We start from the raw sequence: 26,861 nt of genomic DNA, 5'->3' as shown, positions 1-26,861 counted from the left end.
GCTTGGATTTTGTTAGACCCCCAGGCAGGTGAGGCTCCTGCAAATGTTTGCACTCAACATGATCCAGTGCAGGCACTGGGGCACAGAGTCATGGCATGGTTTAGGTTGGAGGGCATCTCTAAAGGTCTTCTGGTCTGACCCCCTGCCATGGGCAGGGACACCTCCCACTATCCCAGGGTGCTCCAAGCCCCATCCATCCTGACCTTGAACACTTCCAGGACTCCACTTCTCTGGGCACCCTATGCCAGGCATCTCCACCCTCACTGTAAAAAACTTCTTCATATCTGGTTTAAATCTACCCTCTTTTATTGTAAGGCCATCACTTACTGTCCTATAACAACAGGTCCTGCTAAAAACTTTGTCACCATCTTTCTTGGAGCCCCTTTAGGTCCTGGAAGGGGCTCTGAGGTCTCCCTGGATCCTTCTCTTCTCCAGGTGAACACCCCCAGCCTGCCCCCAGAGCAGAGAGGTTCCAGCCCTCGGGGTATCTCTGTGACATGACCAAGGACAGGACCCCAAATCTCGGCCACCAGCAGCTGGTGACAGTGACAAACTGGGGAGGACGATGCTTTTCCCGGAGCTTCATCAATACCCCATAACAACCCCTTGGCTCGGATCTGATCCTTGGCGAGACATCCAGGGACTCCGCAGGGCACAGGGGAAGCGTGGAGAAGATGGTGGCAACGCCACACCTGGAGAAGACGATGCCCAAACCTCTCCCTCTCACCGGAGCACCGCTTCCCCTCCGGGCCGTGCCCGCGGGAGGATTTCCAGCGGGATGCTCCGGACCCGCGGAGCGGCCGGGGCCGCTCGGGGGGCGCGGGGCGGAGCGGGGCGGGGGCGGGCGGGGGCACATGCGCCGTGCGCGCACTGCGGAGCGGCGCGGGGCGCGGGCAGCGCCGGCGGAGCGGGGCGCGGGGCGCGGGCAGCGCCGCCGGCGGCCGCAGCCCCGCACGGCCCCGCACGGCCCCGCACGGCCCCGCACGGCCCCGCACGGCCCCGCCGAGACACGTCCCGGCCCCGCCGGCGCGGCGGAGGTGAGCGCAGGGGATGCGGGGGGTCCCTGTGCCCCCAGGTGTGAGCGCGCATGGGGGGGCGTCCCTTCGCGGGGCATCGGGGGCGTCGCGGCCTTTTTGTGGGGGTCTCCCCTATCTTTTCATCCTTTTGGGTGGGCATCGGTGCTGGCGGGGATCTCCCACCGCTCTGCATCCTGGCATGGGGGGTGGGTGATCCTCTGCTGCTTTCCATCTTTCCGGTGGTGGGGGGAGTCCTTGCGGGGGAGGGGGTTCTCCATCCCTTTACATCCTTTCGGGGGGATCCTCCATCCCTTCGCATCCTTTATGGGGGGTTCTTCCGTCCCTTCGCATCCTTGCTGGGGGGGTGGGGGGAGGGCCGCTCTGCATCCCCGTCTTGCTGCATCCCCCCCAGCTTTGCATCCGTGCCCGGGGGCGGGGGGCTGTCCTCCATCCCTTCGCATCCTTGCTTTGGGAAGGGGCTGTCCAAGCCGCTCCGCATCTTTGCGTGGGGGGTCCCCCCACTTTGCAGCTATTCATGGACGGGGGTGGGGAGATCCTCCACGTTTTGCACCTTTGCCTGGAGGGGGTCAGGCTGCTCCGCACGTTTTCATGGCGGGGGGAGGGATCCCGGCAGCGCTTGACACATTTGCACCGCGGTGCTCCGGGCCTCTCTGCACCCTTGAGCTGGGAGGGGAGGGGGTGTGTGCGCTGTCACTTCGCATTCCTACATGGAGAGGGAGGGGGACCTGGCTGCTCTGCACCCTTGCATGGGGGCGGCGTGGGGGCGGGGGGGCTTCACCTGACATCCTTGCCATCCTGGGGAGGGAGGATCCTTCACCTTTACATCACTGTGCGGGAGAAACTGGGCCCACGCTTGCCTGTGCTCCCACAACCAGCACAGGGCAGGGCTCCTCACCCCATGGCTGGGGAATTGGGGGGGGGTCCAAATTGGGGGGGCTCTGCAGGCTGATATGAGGCTGGGCCACAGAGGGGACAGCGCTGAGCAGGGCACAACCTGCTGTCACCTGTCATGCACGCCCCCCCCTCCCCATCCTGGTGCCCTCCCAGGCGTTTGGAGCCCCGCCGGGTTCAGAGCCCCCTTGGTGACCCCCCCTAGCCCGGGCACCCCCTGGGCAGAGCTGCAGGTGGGCCCAGAGCCCCTCAAAGCTGCCAAGCCTGGGCCTCCACGCTCAGTGATTCAGCTACTTGCAGGGAGCTTTAATTTTCTCGCTTCAAACTCGAGTTCTTGCTGCCTCGTGGCGGTGTCGGCGCGATGGATTACCTGCGGATTGAGATGCTTTCTAAGGGAGTTTGTGGCTGCTCTGTGTGGCCGGCACAGCGGAGCCAGCGGCCGGACACGCTGCCGGAGGAGGGGAGGGCAGCGCAGCGCCGGGATGTGCGGGCAGCTCGGGAATGGCAGGATTAATAATTCATCTTCCAAACTTCAGCGTGCCAAGGCACACCCCGCACGCTGCAGCTCACTGCCTGGGTTTTAACGAGATTGCTGGTGTCATTTTCTTTTTTAAAAATGGCGTTTTGGTGGTATTTGAATATCTCGGTAGCTCCCAGGGTGACGGGTCGCAGAGCTCGGTGAGGAGGGCAGGGTGGTGGCGGCATCGGTCCGGCAGAGCCTTGCTCTGGCAGGCAGAGGGTTAATGTGCACCGGGCTGTGCTGTCGCAAACGCAGAGCAGGAGCAGGGCTCTTACCCAGACCGCTGTGATGCACTCAGACCCCAAATGTCCGCTCCTTCTCCCGGGAGCTGATGCCCGCGGAGAAAACTGGAGATGAAGCATATTTTGCTTTGAGCTGTCATCTCCCTCGGCCCAGTTCTGAACCAAAGATGCTCATCCTCCATTTTATGGCGGATGACAAATCAGCCGCCGATGCCAAGATCTTGACAAGTTACGAACAACAGCCCTCGAGCCAGAAGTGTTAAGAAATAAAAAAAGAAAAGCAAGAACGCTTTTTCTTCCCCCCCCCCTTTTTTTTTTTTGCAGAGCTGCTCATCCAAAAAGACACCCTCTTGAGCTGCGCCCCGCGGGCATTTCACACATCTCTGAGCAGCGAGGCTGCAGCCAGCTCCAGGCTGGGATCTGCCTCCTGTTCCCCACATGCACCCGGAGTTTTGTAGGGTGCACGCCCGGCTGTGCTGGGGAAAGCCAGGCGGACAGGCAGGGGAGCGGCCGGCGGAGCGCAGCCCCGCAGGGAGCGGGCTGGGAGCGCTCTGCTCCGCGCCTGGAGATGCCAGCGCTGCCTGCGCCTGTTCCCAAAGGCAGCGGCGGCGGCTTTGCAGAAATCCCCTCTCTGCTGGCCCAGGGCTTCCCCGCTTTATCAAAGCGCCTTCTATACTGGGGAGAAAAAGGCTGGTTTGTTCAGCAGCGTCCTGCCCGCACAGCCCGGCAGCGAGCGAGGGAGATCCTTCTGGTAATGAGCTGGGCACAAAAGGGGAAAAAAGCTGTCATTGAAGATTTTCCTTTGGTGATAGAGTCATTAAAAACAACACATGATTCCTGGGCCAGCAGGGATCTTTCGCAGCCAAAGCAGAGCTGAGATGTGTGCCGTGTTCCCACAGCCCCAGCCCCTGGCTCCTCCTCTGAAGATCAAGGCAGTGCCGCTGCTCCCGGGCATTCCTGGCGCAGGAACCAGGCGTGGAGCAGCCAAGGGATGACGGAGGAGGGTCGTGCATAGCTTCATCCATAACTTTCCCCTCCTTTTTCCTTTTCCCTTCAGCATTAGGATATCGGGATGGACTTTTTTTTTTTCTTTTTTTTTTCTTTTTTTTTTTTTTTTTATGGATTCTGCCTGGATAGGGATACTCTGATCTGTATCCGTAGCAGAGATAGAGGCAAAGGGTGAATGGGAAGGACCTGGAGAAGTGGGCCTCAGCTCCATAACCATTGCCAGGGCTCCCCATTTCTGAGAAATCAAACAACAGAACCCAAGCTCTGTGTTAACTGAATGCCAAGGAAAGTCCTGCCTGAAAATCCACTTGCCAGAGATGGGGCTGTTCAGCCTGGAGAAGAGAAAGCTCTGGAGAGACCTCAGAGCCCCTTCCAGCACCTAAAGGGGGCTTATCAAAAGGAGGGAAAGACTTTTTACAGGGGGAAATAGTGACAGGCCGATGTGGAATGGCTTTGAATCAAAAGAGGAGAGATTTAGATTAAAATTTAGGAAGAAACTATTGGCTGTAAGGGTGCTGAGGCCCTGGCACAGGGTGCCCAGAGAAGCTGTGGCTGCCCCTGGACCCCTGGAAGTGTCCAATGCCAGGATGGACAGCAGGAATTGGAGCAGCCTGGGACAGGGGGAGGTGTCCCTGCCCATGGCAGGGGGTTGAATGAGATCATCTTAAAGGTCCCTTCCAACCCAAACCTTCCTGTGATTCTGTGATTTACAGCATTTGCTCTCACCTACCCTAAAAGAAACATCATCTAGGTAAAACCCCTCCAGCAGCCTGTTTGTTTTAAACCAGACTCACAGCAGGACGAGGTTTCTGTCCTGACCCCAGGGTAATGCTTTTATGGCATCCTCCTAAGCAGGGCTGGTGCTGCAGAGCCCATCCCTCGGCAGTGGTGGGGGTTTGGAGATGCTTCAGTCAAGCGCTGCTCCTAGAGCTGAAACATTTTACAGTAGAAGGAGGGGGGGAAAATATCCCCCAAACCAAACCACCAACGGTGACATTTACTAACAAAGCTCCCGAGGAATATTTTTAGCTGTGATTTAGCGTTGTGCTGCACTTTGCTGTGAAGTGTTCCCTCGCTGCCGTGGGCCAGGAGGAGCCGCAGAGGGGCCGGGGGGAGGCGGCGGCGCTGCCCGGCGGGACACGGGGCGCGGCCGGGGAGCCCTGGAGCCGTGCCCCCGGCCAGCCGGCCACGGCTCTCTGCCCCCTTTGGCAGCAGGGCCTGGCCCTTCCCCAGCTCCTCCCAGATCTGTTCCTGGCCGGCAGAAAGATCCCTCTGGCCCACCCGGGGGCTGAGACCTCTCCTCTGGTTTCTCAGCCCTGCGTTCCAGCCTCTCTGATCTCCTGAGGATGGGGGACAAAGCCACCATCCCACACCCGGGATTTCAGCCTCCGAGGCATTCTTCCACCTGATGCTTTGCTGACCCTTTTGCAGTGGGGCTGGGGTGTTTCTGTGGTCCCAGACCATTCGTAAAGCCAGGCTCCTTTGGGATGCAGAGGTCCCAGGGAAGGGGCAGGCAGTGGCATGGTTCCTCCCATGCCCACCAGCCCCCAGTGCCGCCCTGAGAAATCACTCTTGCTGAAGTCCTGCCCTCTGCTTTACTTGGGATCCAGCTGGTTTTAATATATTTAATGAACCTTTGGAGCAGCAGTCACCTTCCCAGGGAGCAGTGACATTTGTCATGCTGCTGGTGTTCTCAGGCGCTGGGGCTGGCAGAAAGAGAAGAAGTGGTGGCAGATGCATTTTGTAAATTGGAGCAGCGAGTCCTTGCAGCTCACGCTCCATTTTGTGGGAGGTAAATCAGCAGATCTGGCCCAGCTCTCCCAGGCAGGTTTCCCCCTGCACCACAAAGAGCCACCTGCACAGCTTTTCCTGGCTGAACTTCTCCTGAGACAACAGAACTTCAGCCCCTGTAGGCTCTGCTCTCCCCATGGCTGGTAGGAAAAAAGGAGTTTAGAGCCACCTGAAGCAGAAGTTGCTCCTCAACCATGAGGTGGCTGTTGGTGGCCTCTCTGCCCTCTGCAGGTTTGTCCTGTTGCTCTTTGAACCATCCCACGCTGGTTTCCACCACGCTGTGGCAGAGCTCCACAAATTGACACCTCGAGGAGCTGCTGCTTTCACACCTACACCTATTTCTGTCTGCTCAGAAGCATCACACACCCCCAGATCCTTCCCAGCCCTCTTCTGCCTGATCCATCCTGCCAAACTCCACAGGATCAGCTCCTTCAGGCACCAACAACCCCACGGAGTGTCAGCTCTGCCTCTTGTCCTTTCCCTGACTTCAGATTCAGGGGTTTTGTTGCTCCTTTCACTATTTCAGGACTATTTTGTGCCTCCCTCCTGCCCCCAGCCCTTCTTCACCTCTGCATTCCAAGGGTTCTGCACCACAAGCAGCCACCACAAGATGTGGCACTTCTTGTTTGTTTAATATTCACTTACAAATTTTTTGTTCATGGTTAATAGGTTTTTCAACATATCTCTTGGTTTTTTTTCACTACTCTGGCTCCTGGCATCCGACCAAAGATTTGCTGCCTTGCAAAAGCCTCCAGTTCCTGGCAGTGTCTGCTCCTCAGGGCTCAAAAGGACCCTGGGGAGCCCAAATTGGGAAAGACCTTTGATTGCAAGGGCTGAGCAAACAGACTGCCCCAAAGCTTGGCCCAGAACTGAGCTTCGGGCAGGGCTGACCCCAGCTCCCAGTCTTGAGGTGTTTGTTTCACCACACAGTACCCCACACCCTCCCCAAATGCAAGCTCGGGGTTTTTCCTGGCTGGCTGAAGAGTGAAGGAGCTTTCCCTCATTCCTGCTGCTCATGCACCCCTGATCCCATGAGAAATCCTGGAGGTGCCTCGATGGCAGCATGGACATCCTTCCCTCCAGTGCTGCCCATCTCTGCCATGGCTCCACTCCCACTCCAGGCTTCTCCTGCAGGGAGCACCCACAGAAAACAAACCCCAAAATGGTTTTCTGCTCCACCACGGCTCAGTGAAGGAAGGTGGGAGCCAGGACACCTCTCCCTTCTCTCTCAGGCCACACCAAGCAGGGCTCCAGGGCTGCAGGTGCTGGGCACTGTCCAAGCCAGAAATCTGCCACAGGGTTTAAGCAGCACCTGAGCGATCTGAGGTCACCTGCCTGTCCCTCCTTGCAGGGCCAGCAGAGCACAGCTGGTCCTTCAGGTGTGGATCTGCCTGCAGGGCTGTAAATCACAGCCCAGTGGGAGAGAGAGTGGCTTTGGGGGCAGGGAGGGGATCAGGGCACAGTGATGCACATGGAAAGCTGCTGCAAAGACTGTAAGGAGCAATGACAGGACACAAAACTCTTTTTTTTGGAGCCTGTTACAAAATGAGAGCTGCTTTTCTGCCCTGATGGACCCCAAGGACATAAAATGCCAGGTGCTGGTGCTGCTGAGGTGAAGGAGAACATCTGGAAGGAGCCAGTGGAGGGGTCACCCCTGGGCCAGCAGCTGCAAGTCACACCCCAGCCTGCCTGCCAGGGACTGGGGCAGCCCTTATTGACCAGAACTGCTCTGGGGCAGCAGGGGCTGCTCCTCAGTGCTGCCAGCAGCTCTGGATTTGAGATGCTGCTGGCAGTTTGTTCCTTGGGGCAAATTGTTGGAATTTGAGGCATTGATGATTCTGAGATTGTAGAAAGTCTCTGTCTGTCAGCCCCCTGCCAAAGCAGAAGCCAGAATTGGTCTGTGCTGTTTCCAGGTTGTTTATTCTGTTTATCTCTCACATGTTCTGCTGCCCTGCCCAGCTCTGTCCTGCAGGGCAGCGTGTGGGGCTCTGCCCTCAGTGGGATGTGACAAACATTCAATACCAGAAACTCCTGGGCTGGATTTACAATAACGTGCCAATATCTGTCACCTACGTTGGACAGTGTGTCCCCAGCCTGAACCAACAGAAAAATGCCAACACCACAGTGAGACAGGGAGGGCATGAAGAAGGAGAAAAAGGACAAGGCACACCCAATTTCCTGCATCTTGTCCCCTTTGGACCCCTAGTCTAGAAACCTAAAATTTTACTTTTTTACCCATGCCACACTTAATTATGACTTGTATCAAACACTCAGAGCTGGTAATTGATCCTGTAAGAGTGAAAACTCTTTTCCATGGACAGAGATCACAGCCAGTGTCCCTGGGGGCTCTGTCCAGGGGGGTTCCTGACCCCCTGCCAGGGCAGCCAGAGGGATGCTCTGGGCTCCCACACCACGGCTGTGTCCAGTGCCCGTGGCCGTGGCTATGACCCAAGGGGATGCTGAGAATGGCTCTTTGTTCCCTGCCTCTAATTGCTGGCCCGGGCAGCTCGTTAGGGGCTTTGCCCTGTGCCCTCCATTCCCTGCAGCCTGGGACGTGCCAGGGCTCAGCCTCTGAGGGCAGATTTTGGGGTGACACAGAAAACCAGCTTGGGGTGAAGCTGCCTCAGTTCTTTGCACGGCCTGGGGGGTTCGGGGCTGCCCAGAAATCGGAGGGGGTTGTACATGTACACGCAAATGCTGTCACCCAGGAACTGCAGAAATTTGATTTTTGGGAGGCGGGGACAGCACCACATCCGTGAGCAGGGGAGCACTGGAGGACACAGAGCAGAAATTTGATTTTTGGGAGGTGGGCACAGCACCACATCCGTGAGCAGGGGAGCACTGGAGGACACAGAGCAGAAATTTGATTTTTGGGGGGTGGGGACAGCACCACATCCGTGAGCAGGGGAGCACTGGAGGACACAGAGCAGAAATTTGATTTTTGGGAGGTGGGGACAGCACGACATCCGTGAGCAGGGGAGCGCTGGAGGACACAGAGCTCCGAGCCCGAAGCCCCGCAGAGCCCTGCGGAGGGCTCAGAGCCCAGCCCTTCGGAAAGGCTTTGGGGGGAGCTGGAATTTGCATTTGAAAGCAGCGGAGGAGCTGCTGCCGCTGCTGGGAGCGCTGGCCGGGTGCTCTCAAAGGGAAACTGTTCCGTCCAGCGCTCCCGGGGCCAAAAAATGTGAACTCCGCAGATCGCTGGCTCCGCTGGCGGGCAGCATCCCTGGCTCCGCTCACAGCGAATGAGGGGAGCGGCTTTTTTGGGAAAGATGGAGCGGGTGGGGAATGCTCGGGACGTGAAACGGGAAATTCTGCTCTCTGGGAACGCTCTTGGTGCCCTCTGGTCAGCACAGGCACCAGTTCGCTTTGGGAGCTGAGCTGAGCCCGGATGCACTCGTGGCACTCAAGACCCCTTGTGTGAGCCTGTGGGGTCGCTGCCTGTCCCTGTCCCAGTCCCAGTCCCAGTCCCAGTCCCAGGGTCCGTGTCCCAGTCCCAGTCCCAGGGTCCCTGTCCCAGTCCCAGTCCCAGGTCTGTGTCCCTGTCCCTGTCCCAGTCCCAGGGTCCATGTCCCAGTCCCAGTCCCAGTCCCAGGGTCCGTGTCCCTGTCCCAATCCCAGGGTCCATGTCCCAGTCCCAGTCCCAGTCCCAGGGTCCCTGTCCCAGTCCCAGTCCCAGGGTCCATGTCCCAGTCCCAGGAGACACCACCATGGATAATAAATGTTCCTTTTTTGCCTCTTTTCCCAGCCTGTGTCCCACCATTCACCCTTCACATCAGCAGGGTACCCTGTCCCCAGCACCCCACAGCCTGTAGTGCCCATCCTTCATCCTTCCCTGTGGCTCCCATGGGTGCCCTCAGTGGGGATGAGGCCTTTGATCTCCCTCCATCTCCTTAAACCCTATAGAAAATGAACCATCCCCAGTTCAGGGCGGACAGTGGAGCAGGGGACTCCCAGGGATGCTGTGGGACACCCAAAGATGCTGTGGGGGTGCACACAGGAGCTATGGGGACACCCAGGGATGCTGTGGGGGCACCCAAAGATGCTGTGGGGGTGCACACAGGAGCTATGGGGACACCCAGGGATGCTGTGGGGGCACCCAAAGATGCTGTGGGGGTGCACACAGGAACTATGGGGACACCCAGAAATCCTGTGGGGACACCCAAAGATGCTGTGGAGGCTCACAGGAACTATGGGGACACCCTAAAATGCTGTGGGGGCACCCAAAGATGCTGTGGAGGCTCACAGGAACTATGGGGGCACCCAGAAATGCTGTGGGGGCACCCAAAGATGCTGTGGAGGCTCACAGGAGCTATGGGGACACCCTGAAATGCTGTGGGGGCACCCAAAGATGCTGTGGAGGCTCACAGGAGCTATGGGAGCACCCAGGGATGCTGTGGGACACCCAAAGATGCTGTGGAGGCTCACAGGAGCTATGGGGGCACCCAGAAATCCTGTGGGGACACCCAAAGATGCTGTGGAGGCTCACAGGAACTATGGGGGCACCCAGAAATCCTGTGGGGACACCCAAAGATGCTGTGGAGGCTCACAGGAGCTATGGGAGCACCCAGGGATGCTGGGGGGCCACGCAGGGAGCTGGGATGAGCTGGCCACAGCAGCTTGTCTCAGTGCAGTGTGTGCACAAATAAAAGCCTGGAGAGCCTGCAGTGAGCTGGAAATAATGGCATTACAAGCGCTCCCTCGCTTCTCTTTGGGCTGGATGAGGCTTCTCAGGGCCAGCTGAAGGGCTGAGCACAGGGCAGTTTGCTCATGGCTTGAGCACAGCTCTGGGAAGTGAGTGGGAAAGGACACGGTGGCACAAAGGCGGGGACATCCTCACCTCCAGCCTGGCACCCGGGTGCTCAGCAGCACCCCAAGGTTGGCACCCCCAGAGCGCATCCATCCCCTGCTTGCTGCACCTGCCCCGTGCCAGCGTGGGGAACTTCTGGAGGAAGCTGGGGGAGCGTGGGGGGAGCAGGCACATGGTGAGAGTTGTGTATTTTGGTTTTTCCTTCCCAGGAGAGGCGTGAGGGCTCGCCATGCCGCTGGTGAAGAGGAACATCGAGCCCCGGCACCTGTGCCGGGGGGCCCTGCCCGACGGGGTGACCAGTGAGCTGGAGTGTGTCACCAACAGCACGCTGGCTGCCATCATCAAGCAGCTGGGCAGCCTCAGTAAGTCATGGCACAGCCACCCGCTGGGGGATGGCACCGGGATGGCACTGGGATGGCACTGGATGGCACTGGGATAGCACCAGGATGGCACTGGATGGCACTGAGATGGCACCAGGATGGCACTGGATGGCACTGAGATGGCACCAGGATGGCACTGGATGCCAGTAGGATGCCCCAGTCACTCCCACCGGATTCAAGCACAGAGAACCAGGGGTTGTGTGAGAGCCATGTGGGCTGCAGCCACTCCTAATTCAGTGGGAATTATGCAGCTTGTTGAAAATAGGAGGATGTGCCGACTTTTAATTTTTAAATTTTATTATATATATTTATTCATATAATTTTATAGAATTAATTGCTTCTGAAACAAATTATTATTGTTATTATTATTTTAATTTATTTTCTATTATTATATATTTATTATATTTATATTATTAGATATATAGATCTATAGCTATAGATATAGATATATAGTTATATAGATACAGATATATAGTTATATAGATACATAGATAAACTTTTTAAGTTTTGGGGGTTTTTTTTGCTAAGCTCACAATGGGCACTTGGTGACATTTTGAGACCCATTTTCCTCCCACAGCTGGTCTGTGCAGTGGGGGATGGAAAGCTTTTCAGGAGCCCCTTGCTTCTCCACTTGGCCAGAAATAGGAAGGTCAGGTGAAGATTTAAAATACCCCAAGCTATTCTTTTTAAAGTTAGAGCTTTTTGAGGAAGAGAGGTCTTGATCAAAGGTCTAAACCCTCAGCTGTCTTCGTGCCCTGGGACTGACCTCGGCAGAAAAGGGGCAGATGAGAGCACTGACACACCACTGTGAAGGTTTAACAGGGGCAACTTAGTTCATGCAGAATATCCACTTAAAATAGAGAGAAGCTATTCATGCCCCAGCTCTTTCACACACATCCAGAAGAAGATTCTGCTCTAAAATACTCCCAGAAAAATAAACCCAGGATGTAGGGAGCTGCTGGAAGTGCAGTGGCTCGCACGAGCAGCGCCCATGTCTGCTCAGCTTCCTATGCAGGGGAAAAGGGAGTCAATGTGACCCAGCTGGTGAGTGCTCGGAGGAGGTTTACAGGTGGGCTTGGAGGAAACCCTGAGGATCCCTGGGATGGGATGGGATGGGATGGGATGGGATGGGATGGGATGGGATGGGATGGGATGGGATGGGATGGGATGGGATGGGATGGGTGCTGTAGCCTACAGATATCAGCAATGCTCTGCCAGATACCTCACTCAGTGCCATGATAGGAATAACTCTAATAAAAAGCTAAATAATCCTAAATAAATAACTGTAAATAAATAAGCTGTTGTAGGGATGCACTGAGAGATGCAGGAAAAGAACTGATAAAGTGAAACAAATTACAGATCCTCCCTGCTGTGGCACTGTCCCCAGTGCCCTGCTCTTGGCTTTCTACCTGAGCTGAATTTCCCCAGGTCACATTGTGTGATGGTCATTTTTTTTGGCTGATCTGCCCTGATGGATCCAAGGGCTCTCTGGGGCACTGGGAATGTTCTGTGTCCCTGTGGGTGCTGCTCTCCCTGGAAAGGGGTGCTCATTTGGGCTCCCCCGACTCCTTGCAGCACTTTGGGAGAGGATGAGGCTCAGCTCCCAGAAATCCAGGCTGGGGAGAGCACCCCAGGGAGCCAGCGGGGAGGGGGTGCTCCAGGGGATGGGCTGAGCCGGGCAAGCCACCTGCTGTGGTGACGGGCGCGTTGTCCCCTGCCAGGCAGGCACGCAGAGGACATCTTCGGAGAGCTGTTCAACGAAGCCAACAGCTTCTACATGAGGATGAACTCACTGCAGGAGAGGGTGGACCTGCTGGTCATCAAGGTGACGCAGCTGGACTCCACCGTGGAGGAAGGTGAGGGGCTGGGGCTGGTTTGGGCTGATGTCCAGGCGTGCTCTCGGGACCAGACCCCCGCCATGCCGTGCTCGGCGGGCTGAGGCCACCCCTGCATCCCTTGTCCTGCCTGTGCCCCCCCAGTTTCGCTGCAGGACATCAACATGAGGAAAGCCTTCAAGAGCTCCACGGTGCAGAACCAGCAGGTCGTGTCCCGCAACTCCATCCCCAACCCGGTGATGGAGATGTACCAGCGCTGCGACAAACCCCCGCCCCTCAACATCCTCACGCCCTACAGGTACGGGGCGCAGCTCTCCCGGGGGCTCCGAGGGGGTCCTTTCCATGAGAAGGATCTGGTGTGCCCCCATTTGTGTGCTGTGCTGCCTCCCCCATTGTGTGGGATGCTTGGAACGTGTGTCCACAGCCTGCAGGTGCTGACTGCTGTGTTGGATGTGTCTGTGGTGGGGCAGCAGCTCATGGTCACGACACCAAAGCCCTTGGGAAGGGGAACAGGGGATCTTCTCCTGTGGCTGGTAACCCTCTCTCCCCTTCCCAACCCCCAGGGATGACAAGAAGGACGGCCTCAAATTCTACACCGACCCCTCCTACTTCTTCAACTTATGGAAGGAGAAGATGCTGCAGGCGACAGAAGACAAGAGGAAGGAGAAGCGCAGGCAGAAGGTGGCTGGGGGCAGGAGGGGGACAAGGAGGCTGGACCTGGGGACAGTCACCTCCTGGTGCAGAGGGCTGGGTGATGCTCCCCAGGGACTGCTCCTGCTCCGGAGGAGCCGGGCTGGAGGTGGAGCCGTGGCTTTGTGTTCCCGCAGGAGCAGCGGCTGGTGGAGGACTCCACCCGGGAGGTGAAGAAGGTGAGGAAAGCCCGCAACCGGCGCCTGGAGTGGAACATGATGGCGTATGATAAAGAGTTCCGGCCGGATAACAGGTTCTCACCATCCCCCTATCACATGGCATCATCGGAAGGATCACTGTCCCCAGATAATAGGCAGGTTCTACCTCCTACACCTTCAGCTCACCGCTCTCCTTTGCTTTGCTCTTCCTCTCCGTCGTTGCGGGGGACGTGTTGCCCACAGCAGGGTCGGGGTGCTCAGCTGGTAGCCCGTGGTAGCTTCATGGGTAGCTGGTGTCCCCAGGGTGTCATCCTGGAGCTCAGGAGGAGCCTTGTCACTGGGATAAAACCAGAGCACTTTCCGTTTCGCAGCTAAGGGAAGAGAGCGGTTCAGCTCTGTTGTGTCCTCCTCCCCTCTGCTCTCACTCTGCTGCCTCGTACATCGATATTTTCATGGCTTTTCCTTGTTTTGTCGTCTCAACCCCAAAATACCCCCAAACCCACACCCCCTGAGCTCCCTCAGGACTACAACAGTCGGCTTTTCCTGTGCCGCACGCAGGTCCTACGCGTCGGACGCTGCCGACCACTCGTACCCGGCCAGCCCCAACCACCCCGCGCAGCTGCTGGCCCCGGCGGCCCACCTGGCCCCGGCGGAGCACAAGGAGGGGCTGGCGGCCACCAACCCCCCCGAGCTCGTGTTCCGGCCGGCCGCGGGCAGCCGCCAGAACAGCCTGACCCGCCTGCAGCAGCCCCACGCGCCGCCGCCCGCCGAGGCCGTCCTCAACGGGCCCAGGCCCCACCTAGTCAAGGATTACGGGTAAAGCTTCAGCCTGATTGCTGCTGGAGGGGTGTGCAAAGGAAGGGAGGCTTGGTGGGGGTCTGACCTCCCATTTCTGGGCTGATAGAGCAGCAGAGCTCTCCTCTGCAGCATCCATGGTCCAAAGCTGCTGGTGAGACTCAAGGCCAAATCAGTCAGGAGCGCTTTTGGGATAACATCATCCCAGATAACGGGGCAGAGTGGATGGAGGGCTTTTCCCTGGGGTGTTGCCTGCTTTCCACCACTGCATTACCCATAGCCCATCCCACCAGCACACCTCCACCACCAGTCCAGCTCCGGGACAGAGCTTTCATTGGGGTTCAGAGCAAACTAAACCAGCTGGGTGTTGGGATGTTTGATGGATACTGGGATGGGTGATGGTAGCTGGGATGGGTGATGGGTGCTGGGATGGGCGATGGGTGCTGGGATGGGTGATGGGTGCTGGGATGGGTGATGGGTGCTGGGATGGGTGATGGTTGCTGGGATGGGTGATGGTTGCTGGGGTGGGTGATGGTTGCTGGGATGGGTGATGGGTGCTGGGATGGGTGATAGGTGCTGGGATGGGTAATAGGTGCCATCCTTCAGTCAGCAGTGCTCTGGTAGCCAGGAGGGCCAGGTGTGCCCTAGAGGGCCTCAGGTCCAGCATTGCCAGCCAGGCAAGGCAGGAGATTGTCCTTCTCTGATCTGCACTGGGACGGCCTCACCTTGAATACTGGGGGCACCATAATATAAAAAAACATTGAGATATTAGACAGTGTCCAAAGGAGGCCATGAAGATGGCAAAGGGCTTTGAGGAGAAGCTCTGTGAGGAGTGGTTAAGGGCATTTGGCGTGCTCAGCTGGAGGAGACTGAGGAGAGACATCATTGCAGTCCACAAATTCATGTGGGGGAGCAGACGGGCAGATGCTGATCTCTTCGGTCCAGTGACAGGACCGAAGGGAATGGCCTGAGGCTGTGCCAGAGGAGGTTTAGGCTGGACATCAGGAAAAGATTCTTCCCTCAGAGGGTCGTGGGGCACTGAGCAGGCTCCGCAGGGAACGGTCACAGCCCCAGACCTGGCCGGAGCTCCGGGAGCGTTTAGACAAAGCTCCCGGGGATGCCCAGGGTGGGACTCTCGGGGATGGAGCTGCACTGGATGACCCCCGTGGGGCCGTCCTGGGTCAGCCCATCCCGGGGCTCTGTGATTCTGCCGGCGCTGACCGCCGTGCCCCGTCGCAGCCCGCAGCCGGTGCCCATGGCCGAGTACTTCGTCCCTCCGGCGCCGCCGCCGCCGCCGCCCGTCATCCCGTCGGCGCAGACCGCCTTCGACAGCCCCATCTCGGCTCCCCCCGCGCTGGCGCCCGGCTCGGCCGCCGCCCCGTCCTACGCCCCGTCACCGCCCCCCGCGCCCCCCGGCCCCTACTCCGCCTCGCCGCCGCAGCCCGGCCCCTTGGGCCCCCCGGTGGCGCCGCCGCCGCCGCCGCCCGGGCCGCCGGCCGTGTCCGCCTCGCCCGCGCACTCCGCCGAGCCGCCCGCCGCCGAGCCGCGCAAGCCGCCGGTGCCGCTGGTGCCCATGAGCGACGCCCGCAGCGACCTGCTGGCTGCCATCCGCAGGGGTGAGTGCGGGCGCCGGCACGCACGAGCTTGGTGGCCCTGCTATGAATGAAAAGGTGTCCAGCCAAATTTAAAACGAAAAAAAGTGAAATATTTGTGTTGCAATCAAATTTTATCTAGCCAGCCGCAAGGAAAGGACAGAGCCGAGCCCGGGGTCGGCCCTGGGTGTGCAACAAGGAGTCAGCCCCAGCAGAGGTTTTCCTCTGTGCCCACACGCCTCCAGCCTGGTACAAGGTTTTTATAGGGAAAATTCCGCCTGAGGCCAAGATTTCGGCAGTCAGTCTTTTCTTCCATTCAGAGTCCATAGGTTAATAAGATTTTCTTTTGTGGTGCTGAAGAACAATTCAGTGTCAGGAGTTGGTGAATCTCTTGATGAAATTTATGGGAACGCTGTATTCACATGGATCTGCCCGAGGATTTCCATGAGATCCATCAGGGGTCGTTCATGTGATTATCAGTGCCTGGGGTCCCTCTCCAGACATGGCCCATCTCCTGGGGTCCCCGTATCTCTCCAGACATGGCCCATCTCCTGGCCAAGCCACATTTTTTACTTGTAAATCGGGTTTCAACATACACCAAGTTTCACCTGCGAGGGTCAGGGGGGAGTCCTAATACAAACGTGTATACTCCCAACAAATATTCAATATCACATATATCATATTAGAAATGGCACGAATTATATCTACTACACATAACAGCCCGGTGATGGGCGAGGATGGTGGGACCTTGCCGGGGGGGATAAATGCAGTGTAGAGGTGGGGGACTCACAGTTGGGGGTGGAATGAAGCACCTCAGATTGCTGGCAGCTCCCAGGCATGTGGCTTCCTCCCAGGCTGTAGTGGATGATGTGCTCCAAGGTCTCTCACATTTCCCTTTCCTGCAGATCTCCAGGTCAAATAGTAAATTTAACCTTTCAGAAGGTTCAATATCTTCAGGCTGAGTGGAAGGAGAGGAGGAGCTTTATTCTACCATACAGCTTTGTAGTCATATATTCATAAAATCCTAGAAATGGAAGGGACCTTAAAGCTCACCCCATTCCACCCGCTGTGATGGGCAGGGACGCCTTCCACTGTCCCAGGCTGCTCCAAGCCCCAGTGTCCAGCCTGGCCTTTGGCACTGCCAGGGATCCAGGTTCAGCCAGAGCTACTCTGGGAACCTGTGCCAGGGCCTGCCCACCCTCCCAGGGAAGAATTTCTTCCTGACATTCAATCCAGGCCTCAGTTTACCACCATTCCCTCTTGTCCTGCCAATCCTATCCTCTCATCCCATATAACTCTGTAACCACCAGGGCAGCAGCCCTCTTGTCCCAGCCAGTCCTTTATAACTGCGGGGGGATGCTGCACACCACTGAAGCCTCCCCCCTTTTCCTGTAGGAATCCAACTCCGGAAGGTCCAGGAGCAGTGGGAACAAGAGGCCAAAAAAGAGCCGGTGGGCAATGACGTGGCGACCATCCTGTCGCGCCGGATCGCGGTGGAGTACAGCGAGTCCGACGACGACTCCGAGCTGGACGATAACGAGTGGTCGGACTGAGGGCCCGGGCGGGGCGGGCTCGGAGCTCCCGGCTCCGCTCCAGGTGTGTACGGGCACCTTCCCCACCGTCGCTGCTCGGGCAGCAGCTTTGCTTTTACACTATGTCCAAAAACCCTTCGGGCAGCAGCAGCAGCAGCACTGGTAGGATACACCTCGGAGGCAGTGAGACCAGAAATTAGCAGCACCTTCACAGTTAATGACTTTCCAAAATTCTCTGAAGGCAGGTTAATAGGATTACTCCAGATCTACACCTGGAGCAAGACTAGACTGGCCCTGAGTGTGCTTTGTGAGAGAAGGGAGCCCCAGAGGCAGCAGTGCTTTTCCAGCTAAATGTTAATTGTGGTAACTCCTGGAGGAGAAGCCTTGTTTGCACAGCTGGTGCCACCACGGGAGCTCAGGGGTGGGCTTGGGGACACTCTGCTCTGGTGGTTTGGGGTCAGGCAGCTCCAAAGGCTGCGTGAGGGCAGGAGCCTCCTTCCCTACCGAGCAACGCACCATGTTTAGTAGCAGTTGCACCCTTGTGTTGTTGCTCCCTGGAAAATTATGGAATGCTTTGGGTTGGAAGGCACCTGTTGGTGACCTGAGCCTGCATCCACCCTCAGAGCTGGTTTTCTAGGAGCAAAGGGGGAAGGCAAGGCTGGTGTGGCTGGCAGGGAGACACAGCCTTGTCTGTGCTTGTTCTGCCTTTTCCAGTGAAGGAGTAGAGGTGTCCAGGGAGCTTCCCTAAGCCCAGCTCTCCTTGGCCTCAGCATGACACCATTTCAGTATTCTTTGGGAAAAAGTGAATCAGACAATCTGCTGCTTTCAGGGAAACTCTCAACTTGCACTTTGCAGCCCCACAAACTGTGCCTGTACAACTGAGATCAGCTCAGATCCAGGCACTGATTCCCCTGCCTGATCCTGCTCCATCCCCTGTCCCAGTCTGGACACTGATGGAGGAGCTGGGTAACCAGGCCCTGGTTCAGCCCTGAAAATAACACAGAGTGTGACCCATGGAAGACGTGTCACAGAGCTACAAAGGGAGCAGGCACAGAGGAAGGCAGAGCAAAGGGGTGGGAAATACTGGAAATATCACAGGCAGGTGTGAAAATCTGCAGAGAGCTGGGAGAAGTTCCCCACCTGTGGAAGATGGGCCAGGACCAGCTGTGGATTGGGCAGTGTGATGTCCCAGACCCTCTCTTGTGTTTCCCTCAGGGAAAGCCTGAGCTCTGTGCCCAATTCCCTGCCTCTCCCTGTAGCCCTGCAGGTGATGGCTACTTCAGCAGTATTTTGACTATGTAGAAGCAGCCAGACCTGAAAAAGAGGTGGGAGGATATGGCTGAGACCCAAATGCTGATGGTTAAATTCACAAAATCCTAGAACTGTTTGGGATAAAAGGGACCTTAAAGACATTTAATTCCAACCCCCTGCCAAGGGCACCTTCCACTAGACCAGGCTGCTGATTTCCTGGGAAATGCTGGTGTTGAGCAATGTCCCAAACATCTGCTCATTTACCCCCAGTGACAAACCCCTCATGGCCAGATGTGGTGAATCCTCTGCCCAGCTGCTGGGAAATGCCACCAGGAGCTGTCCCGTCTCTGGAGTGGCACAAAATGGTCTCTTGTCCCTTGGATGTGACACCTTCCACAGCTCCACACCCAGGCTGGGAGCTGTGCTGCTGAGTGGGCTTGAGCAGAGGTGCAGAACGGATTTGGGATGTGGGAGAGGGCAAGGCAAGAAGCAGCAGGATACAGGGAATAACTCATCTGCACAACCCAAGGAGCAGGAGTGACCAGAGGGGCAGGGAGACACGGAACCCTGCAGGTGGCCAGGAAATTCCTGGTGCACACCAAGAGCTCTTGATTCTGGTGCTGACCCTCTGAGATGCAGGGAAATGGCTGCAGGAGCTTTTTACAGAGCCCCTGCAATGCCCAGGACCTGCTTTCCTTGGGAAGGCAGCTGGGGTTTGGCTGGAGCAGGTTCAGAAGGAAGCAGTGTAAAAATTCATGGCAACATTTAAGGTGGTGTTTCTGGTGGATCGTTATTAATGTAGATACAATCACAAAACTGTGTGTAAGCAAAGAGAAATTTGGTTTATTTAGGTGATTTAGGAAGAGTAATAATAACCCTTTGTGAGAGAGAGAAAACAGCAGAGCTGGTGGAGCTGCTCGTATCTGTTCAGAGGTGGAGGAGCTGCAGAGAGGCTGTGGGGACCCAGCAGAGCTGAGGAGCCCCACTGGCCCTGGCAAGGGGCTCAGGGACACACAGGACTGGCTCATCCCTTGGCTCTGTCACTGTCCCAGTTCTGCCAAGCTGAGCCAGTCCTGCTGGGAGCTGGAGAGCAGCCCAGTGCCCCTGAGAGATCAAGTCCCTTCTTTTCATGCACCAGTTGCTCTGCGTGTGTCACATGGGCCCGTGGTAACTGGGGCAGGACTCTGGGTGTGGGGCAGGTCAGGGCTGTCCCTGGGGCCTTCCTGTCACCTCACAGCACCTGAGCTGGGGCTGGCAGCTGCCAGGACCAGTGCCGTGGCATGGCAAAGTGCGTGACAATCACAGGAGGGTTGGAAGGGACCCTAGAGGTCATTTAGGTCACTCAGGTCACGGATGCACAGCTGGCAGCCCCAGGGGGGCAGGAAAGGCTCACCCCCATGTCCTCACATCTTCATGTTCTTACACCACGTCCCCATCGGGCATCCCAGCAGCCCCAGCACATCCTCACCCGTCCTGTTCTGCTGAAGGGAATCCCCAGATTACACAAACCCAGGTCACAGCTGCAAAGCCAGCCAGCAGCACCATGACCTGCCAGCACTGCCAGCTGGTTGGACACATTGATTTATTAAAAAAATATGGATATTGATCTAGTACCGATATCCAACTGTGATGGACAAAAACTCTCTAACAGTTTAAAGTTAGAAAGTGTGTGTTTATTGTTTGTGGGGTCACTCCCAAATCCACACTTGCAGCTTCCAGGTGATTACAGAGTATTGAATACCCAAAATACAAATACATATTCACTTCCTATGCCAATCACTCCCAAAGCCATTCAGCATGCGTGCTTTGTCCCTTGAAATGGGTCGGTGTCCCTTTCATGGGGAGAGGTCCCAAAATGAGGAAGTCAATGAAGTCTTCCTTGTTCTGACCTTTCTACCTTTTCAATGCCAATCTGACAAATGAACTCTTGGTAGAACTCCCATTCCTTGTCTTCAGTTGGTTTCAGAACAGAGGAGGCCCACAATTGTCTTATGTTCCTAAAAGCTATTTGTCAGTTTGTGTATTCTTCATTATAAACCCAGCTAACTAAACATTGTGCTGACAAGCAATCAGTTATTAGTTAACTACTAACTCCTAACTTCATCAAGACTTACTCATTTATTTTAATTAAATCTAGTAAGGCTTATTTCTAACTAAAATCTCTAAAATCTCTAAATTCCTTAAAATTTACGTTTCAACATCACCATCCTCCTCTTCAGGGACCAGAGCTGCCATGGAAACCCTTCAGCTGCTGTGGTAGCAGGGCTGGGACCCCCCATCCTCATCCCAGAGAGGTGTCTGGTGGAGAAGTGACCTCAGGGTGGGTTTGGACACCCATTCCTGGTCTGACCAGGCACACCCAGCTCCTCCCAGCAGCACCACAGGGCAGGCAAGCACCAGGAGTCCTTCAGGTGGGAAAAGACCTCCAGCTTTCTCCAGGCTGGAGCACGAATGCCCAAATCCCATGAGAGCCATCCCATCCTCAGTGCCTTCCCTCGAGGGACTCAGCCACGCTTCAGCACCTTTATTTGAGGCAGATTAACCTGGTTTCTGCTCAGGTGACCTTTGCAACCCAACAGAAGTGACACCAATTCCTTGGCTGCTCTGGGCAGGTTCTGCTGGGATTGTGCCACGCTAATTAACACTGTCTGTGTGCCCCACATGCTGCACACTCAGTGTTTTGTACATATGTGCCTATTTCTGCACGTTCTCCCCAAAGTAGGCCATGTTGAGTTACACAACCTGAAATGCTCAAATCCTCCTGTGGGCTGATATAAAAGTGAATATTTAAGTATTTTATCTAGCTTGGCAGACATTAAAAAATACAATCCAGGTCACAGATGATTGAATTTCTCCTCTCTCAAGAGTGCCAAAATTGGGCTGAGGAGATTCTCTGTACATTAAGGTATTGTGTTCCCTGCTAAAATATAGCAGTGGCATTTCATTGCCAAAGGATAATCACATAGTGCCAAACATTTAATGAGCCCAACTGATCTCCTGAGAACTCTTCTTTCCATTTTATCTGCTTCCCCCTACTTGCCAATTTATGGGCATAGATTAAAAATAATAAATATGGCTGTCAACAGCAGGGGGGGAAGATCCTGTGTCCATACAAACGGGTTGGGCTGGAGTCAGTGGAACAGTAAATGAGTAAATTTTGGTTCTGCTTGGAGATATTCATGGAAGGCTGGCATCCTTGAGGTCCATCAGGAACCTCTTGGACATCGCAGGTGCATCTGAAAAGGGATTTTACAGGGAGCACTGTGCCCATGGTGCAGCTGTGAAGCTACACCAGGTGTGAAGGCTGGTCCTGCTCTGGTTGCTGGGGGTTGGTGGAAGTCCTGCAGTGTTCACTCCTGGAACTGCACTCCCTGTCTCCCTGATTTGGAGTGACCTCTGGAGCTGGCTGGTGATGCTGGTGGCTCTTAAAGGATCAGCATCCTGCAGGAAGAATGGATTGGGCAGTTTCTAATTTCCCACCTGAGGACAAGACCTAGAGAGGAGCAATCACCCATCCCACCAGGGCTCCTGCCTTTGCAGCTGTTTCATCTTGGGAAGGTTTTACTCCAGTGACAAACTTCAGGCTGAACTTGGCTTCTTCAGAGAGCTCTTTCCACAGAAGAGCCCTCAAATTTCCTCCCAGCAACTTTTCCATCTCTCTCTCCCTTCCCAGCCACCCAACAGCCTGAAGAGAAGCTTTGCAGACTCCCCTGAACCTGAATTAACACCTCAGCTTTAATGGCAAATGGGAGTTTTGCTCGGAGGGAGGCAGGTGGTAGCACTGGAGGTGGCATTTTGGAGGGTGCACTCCAGAGGTCCCCAGCTGGCAGGAGCTCCGTGCCTCTTCCTTGTGGATGGAGCAGGGATGGCCATGGGAAGCACTCCCCATGGGGGATGCTGGCAAAGGGAGCACAGGCTGTTCCTTTCACCAATATTCCCATTTTTTCCTGTAGCAGTAGTTACTTAGGGCTAAGGTTTTCTCAGCTGGAATTTCACTTTACAGATTTTTTTTTTTTTAATAAACTAAAAATAAGGGCAAGGAGTCTGTCCTGAGGAGTTTACAGTCTACAGCAAAGACCATGTAACCTGCACTGCACTTTAGAAGCCTCAAATGCTCACCCACCCATGGATTTCCCCTCGCCTGGGCAGCAGCACCTCCAGGGCTGTTGTCCCTTCCCGAGGTGACCCCTGAGCAGCACCAGAGCCACGTCCCCGCTGGTGACAGCACCAGGGCCCTCCTGCCCCACTCCCCCACGCAGAAGTGCCTGAGCAGAGCCCAGGAGAGCCCAGCCACGCTGGGTCTGTCCCTGAATGGTCCCTGTGCCCCTGGGGGCTGTCCCTGCCCCACACAGCTGTGCTCTCTGGGATGGTGTCCTGCTTTGGGAAGCAAAACCTGTGAGAGGCTCTGAGTCAGGAACACAATTTGTTAGGAAAAAAGGGAACAAAGAAGGAAATACATACAGCAGCACAAAAGAAGAAGCACTGACAGGGTTAGGGATACAACCTGACACTCGCTGGCTGGGGTGGTGGTGGCAGATGTGGTTCTGTCCAATCTGCAGATTGATGGAGTTTCCCTCTGGAGGTGCAGTGCAGAGAAGGTCTCAGCTGTTCCTCTTGGAAAAGGAGATTTATTTGCTGTCTGCACAACCCCACTGATATCCTTGATGGCATCTTTGGCTCCTCCCTCTGGGTGGAGCATCTCACAACAGAACGCTGTGATCTTATCAGCCATGTGGCTGAAAGAACAGGTTCTCCTGGAGGGACTGATCTCTGAGATAAGGGGAAAAAAGAAAGGAATTGCAGCTCGAGGTGGCAATGGAATACACCCCAATATGGCCAGGGAGGGGTGGGAATGGTGCCTGGGAGCAGCAGGGACTGACCCTCAGTGCGTTTAGAGTGTGGGTTTGGGTTGCAAGTGCTGGAAGAGGAGGTTTTCCCAGAGGTGTCTCATGGGCTGGGACCAGCCCATGAGACACCTCTGGAAAACCTCCTCTTCCAGCACTTGCAACCTGTCACCAGCCCATGAGACACCTCTGGAAAACCTCCTCTTCCAGCACTTGCAACCCAAACCCACACTCTAAAGCTGTTCAGTCTTTTTGAGAATCAAAGAAGGGCTTTTTTTGTGTGTGAATCTTTCCCTGCACACTGGGGATGCCAGGGGAACTGGTGTCAGCTCAGTGGCAATTCCAGCACCTGGTTCTGTGTGAGGTTAAGAGTGCAGAGAGGAGAAAATAAGGCAGAAAGGAACCAGCCCAGCATTTTGGGTTGGTTACGCTCACATCAGCCTGCACAGGGGAAACCTCAGCCAGGTCAGACCCTGTGCAAAGCCACAAAGGGCAGGGAGGGGAATAAATCTGTTCTGTGAGGGGAATAAATCTGTTCTGAGAGGGGAATAAACCTGTTCTGCAGGTCAGTGTGGGACTGAGCTGTGGCAGGAAGGAGCTGAGTCAGGTCTCAGGGAAAATTTTCCGGAGGTGAGGATGGAGAAACTCGGGTCACAGAGGCTTTGCCACGGCTTGGAGAAGCCAGAGAGAAGCTCTGAGCTCGTGTGCAGCCAGGGAGTGGTGGAGGTGCCCACAGGGCCTTTCTGGCACGTTTGTAATTCTCCCTCATCCCCCCTTGGGGTCTGTCCACTGGGTTACAGCCCCAAAGCATCCCCCAGCAGCCAGGGCAGCTGATTTTTAGTGTTGATTCTCCCCCTTGGTTTTGGTGTTGATCCTCAAATAGAATAAAGATAAAATGTGCTGCAGAACAAGCACTGAGAGGGAGGGATGTGAACTCGCAGCATTTCAATAGTTAAAAGGCAGCAGCTCCTCTGGACCATTCATGATCCACAAACTGTAGTGAGTAAACCATTAAGGTGGACAATTCAACATTTACCCTTTGATTTGGGGTAGCTCATTTGAGAAATCTAAAAATAAAATGTAAAAGACAAAATCTAAAAATAAGCAAACAAACAAACAAACAAAAAACCAAACCCATCCACAAAACAAAAAAGCCAACAAACAACTGACACGTGATTTCCAGAAGGATAAACTGTTCCCTTTCCTTCCCTCAGACCTGGAGGGAAGGTCAGACACAGCACCAGAATGAAGCAGGTGCCACCAGAACCACTTCCAAAAATCCCAGGAAACTGGTGTTTAAGGAAAAGCAATAATCACATCACTCCCAGTGCAGCAAGGAGAGGGTTTGCTGCCACTGAAGGAGGTGCTTTTGTCCCTGGAGGCCCCTCCCCAGCTCAAGGGTTTCAAATCCCATTGATTTTCACCTCTCACTGCTGCAGGTGCAGTCCTGGGGCCTCAGCTGGGATTGCTGACTCCATGGAAAATCACTTCTTGCCATGGAAAAAACACAAAAGTCTTGTGTTAAAAAGGGAGAGGACTTGGAGCTGGGAACAATCCTGTGATGCCCGTGGAGAGCTGCTGATGATTTCCTCCTGGCAGCAGGAACAGCTGTGCCAGAGCCCTGCCAGGTCTCCAAAAATCAGAGTCATGAGCATCAACATGCATCCCTCACTGCTCCCCCTCCAAATTTAATTTTACACTGAGATGTTTCAGCTCCAGCTGTAGTCGTGGCCAGTTTTCCACAAATGCTGCTCTTTCTGGTGTTTTTTTGTCTCGGGTAAGAGTAGATCAGGTAAAAAAAGCAAATCATAGGATCTCAGAACTGTTTGGATTTCCAGTCTGGTTTCCATCCCCTGCCATGGCCAGGGGCACCTTCCATGAGAACAAGTCCCACCCAACCTGCTCAAATCCCTGCAAATTTAAAAAATCTTTTTCTTCAAAATGCATTTTCAGGAGCTGCTGGCTCCTCACCTGAACAGACTTCCTTCATTTTGGGGTTGCCTGACTTGTTGGGGGCACCTGAAGCAGGGTGTGAGTTTGGGGTGATGCTGAGCTGTGCTGGCACCTTCCTCCCCTGTGCCTCCAGCTGTGCCCTGCCACACAGAGGGTTTGGGTCCAGAATTCCTGCTGGGCACCCCACGGGGCCAGGGCAGCTCCCAATGACACAAGTGCCTTTCCTGGAGGTCCCTCTGGCCCTGCCAGGGAGCTCCTGGGGTGGTGGTGCTGCCGTGCTGGGGACGGGCAGAGCTCACCTGGGCTGGAAGCTGGAGCTGCCCAGAGCCCAGGGGATCCCCTGGGATCCCTCCTTGCACAGGAGTGTCCCGGGGAGCACCTTTCACTCCGGTCTTGGCCAGCCCCAGGAAACCTTCTGCAGCCACCTGGAGGCATGGCAGCAGTCCCCAGAGGCCTGGGAGGTGTGGGGAGGGGACAGACCTTGTCAGCACTTTGCTGTGGGTTGCTGCTGTCATGGGGAAGCATTCAGGAGAGCCTTCCTCTTCCTCCTCCTCCTCCTCCTGCTGCTGCTGCTGTCCCAGCCTGGGGACAGGAGCCATCTCCTTCCAGCTCCCATCCTCTTTGGAGCCAGCAGGAGCACTGACACCTCTGGGTGAGGCCAGGGGCTGGAGGAGAGTTATTCTGGAGGGAATTGAAGGCAGCTGAGGATCATCTCCTGTCCCTGCAGACCAAGGCACCTCAGACCCCCAAACCCCTCTGCAGCACCCAAGCTCTGAGCTCAGGAGGCCTCCTGGAGCACTGGGCACCCATCCTGCCAGAACAGAGCCTCCGTGAGCAGCCAGCTCCTGATGGGCATTTCAAAAGCACTTTTCTCTCCTTTTGGCACCAGCTGATCACACACAGAGCCCAGAGCCAGGCCTTGGGCTGCTCTTTGTGGAGATTGGCCCCAACCCTGCCGGGGTGGCACAGAGGGGACGGGGACACCTCGGCATCCCAACGCTCCTGCAAAAGGCTCATTTTTTAATCCCAGCAGAAGAATTACTCCATCTCCTTAGATTTGCCAACTGGCAGAAGGAGCTGATGCAAGACAGGCACCTTCCCAAGGGAGGGTGACCCAGGTCAGGCCGTGAGAGGTTCCCATTGCTACAAAGCTGAGCTGAGGAAGGAGATGTTCGCTGTCTGGTGGGGTCTTTAGCCATGTGCACTTAGTCAGTAGGTGAGTAGATGTTGCTGCCCGTATCTATCTCCCCTACCCAGTTGCTACGTGTGAACAAGTGTATTTCTCCCCAGTGTTGTGGGTTCTGCCTGTGGTGACACGAGGATGGAAAGGTAGGGACCACCTCGAGCTTCCTCCTGTACAGGGCAGAGAGGAAACCTGGATCGGTCCGAGGCACCGCTTGTAACTACATTTGTTCAAGAAATGTCATCTTAACCCCAACTGTTGACACTTTATGCATGTGCTAATTAAATTTAAAAGAAATTAAAAAGAAAAAAAAAAGGAAAAGAATTAATAAAGATTTTAAGAGGTTACAGTA

The 26,861-nt window shown here is 55.6% G+C and overlaps 1 protein-coding gene across 1 annotated transcript; it reads left to right on the top strand.

Moving 5' to 3' along the window:
* Window positions 1-940: 940 nt before the first annotated feature.
* LOC110467882 (actin-binding protein WASF3) lies at window positions 941-26,861 on the top strand. The gene is made up of 9 exons (XM_021525284.2): window positions 941-1,037; window positions 10,506-10,658; window positions 12,398-12,532; window positions 12,656-12,809; window positions 13,075-13,192; window positions 13,339-13,514; window positions 13,918-14,175; window positions 15,394-15,770; window positions 17,142-26,861. The coding sequence occupies exons 2-9, from the start codon at window positions 10,526-10,528 to the stop codon at window positions 17,297-17,299; spliced, it is 1,509 nt and encodes a 502-aa protein (XP_021380959.2). The 5' UTR covers window positions 941-1,037; window positions 10,506-10,525; the 3' UTR covers window positions 17,300-26,861.

The sequence above is a fragment of the Lonchura striata genome, chromosome 14 (genome assembly GCF_046129695.1).
Source record: "Lonchura striata isolate bLonStr1 chromosome 14, bLonStr1.mat, whole genome shotgun sequence".
NCBI lineage: Eukaryota > Metazoa > Chordata > Aves > Passeriformes > Estrildidae > Lonchura > Lonchura striata.
The sequence above is the reverse complement of the archived record's forward strand: the minus strand, read 5'-3'. Positions and strand labels throughout refer to the sequence as shown.

Coding starts and splice junctions, on each gene's coding strand:
- LOC110467882 (XM_021525284.2), top strand. CDS start 10,526: ATGCCGCTGGTGAAGAGGAACATCGAGCCCCGGCACCTGTGCCGGGGG. Junction 12,810..13,074: donor AACATCCTCACGCCCTACAG/GTACGGGGCGCA, acceptor CCCAACCCCCAG/GGATGACAAGAAGGACGGCC. Junction 15,771..17,141: donor GCTGGCTGCCATCCGCAGGG/GTGAGTGCGGGC, acceptor CTTTTCCTGTAG/GAATCCAACTCCGGAAGGTC.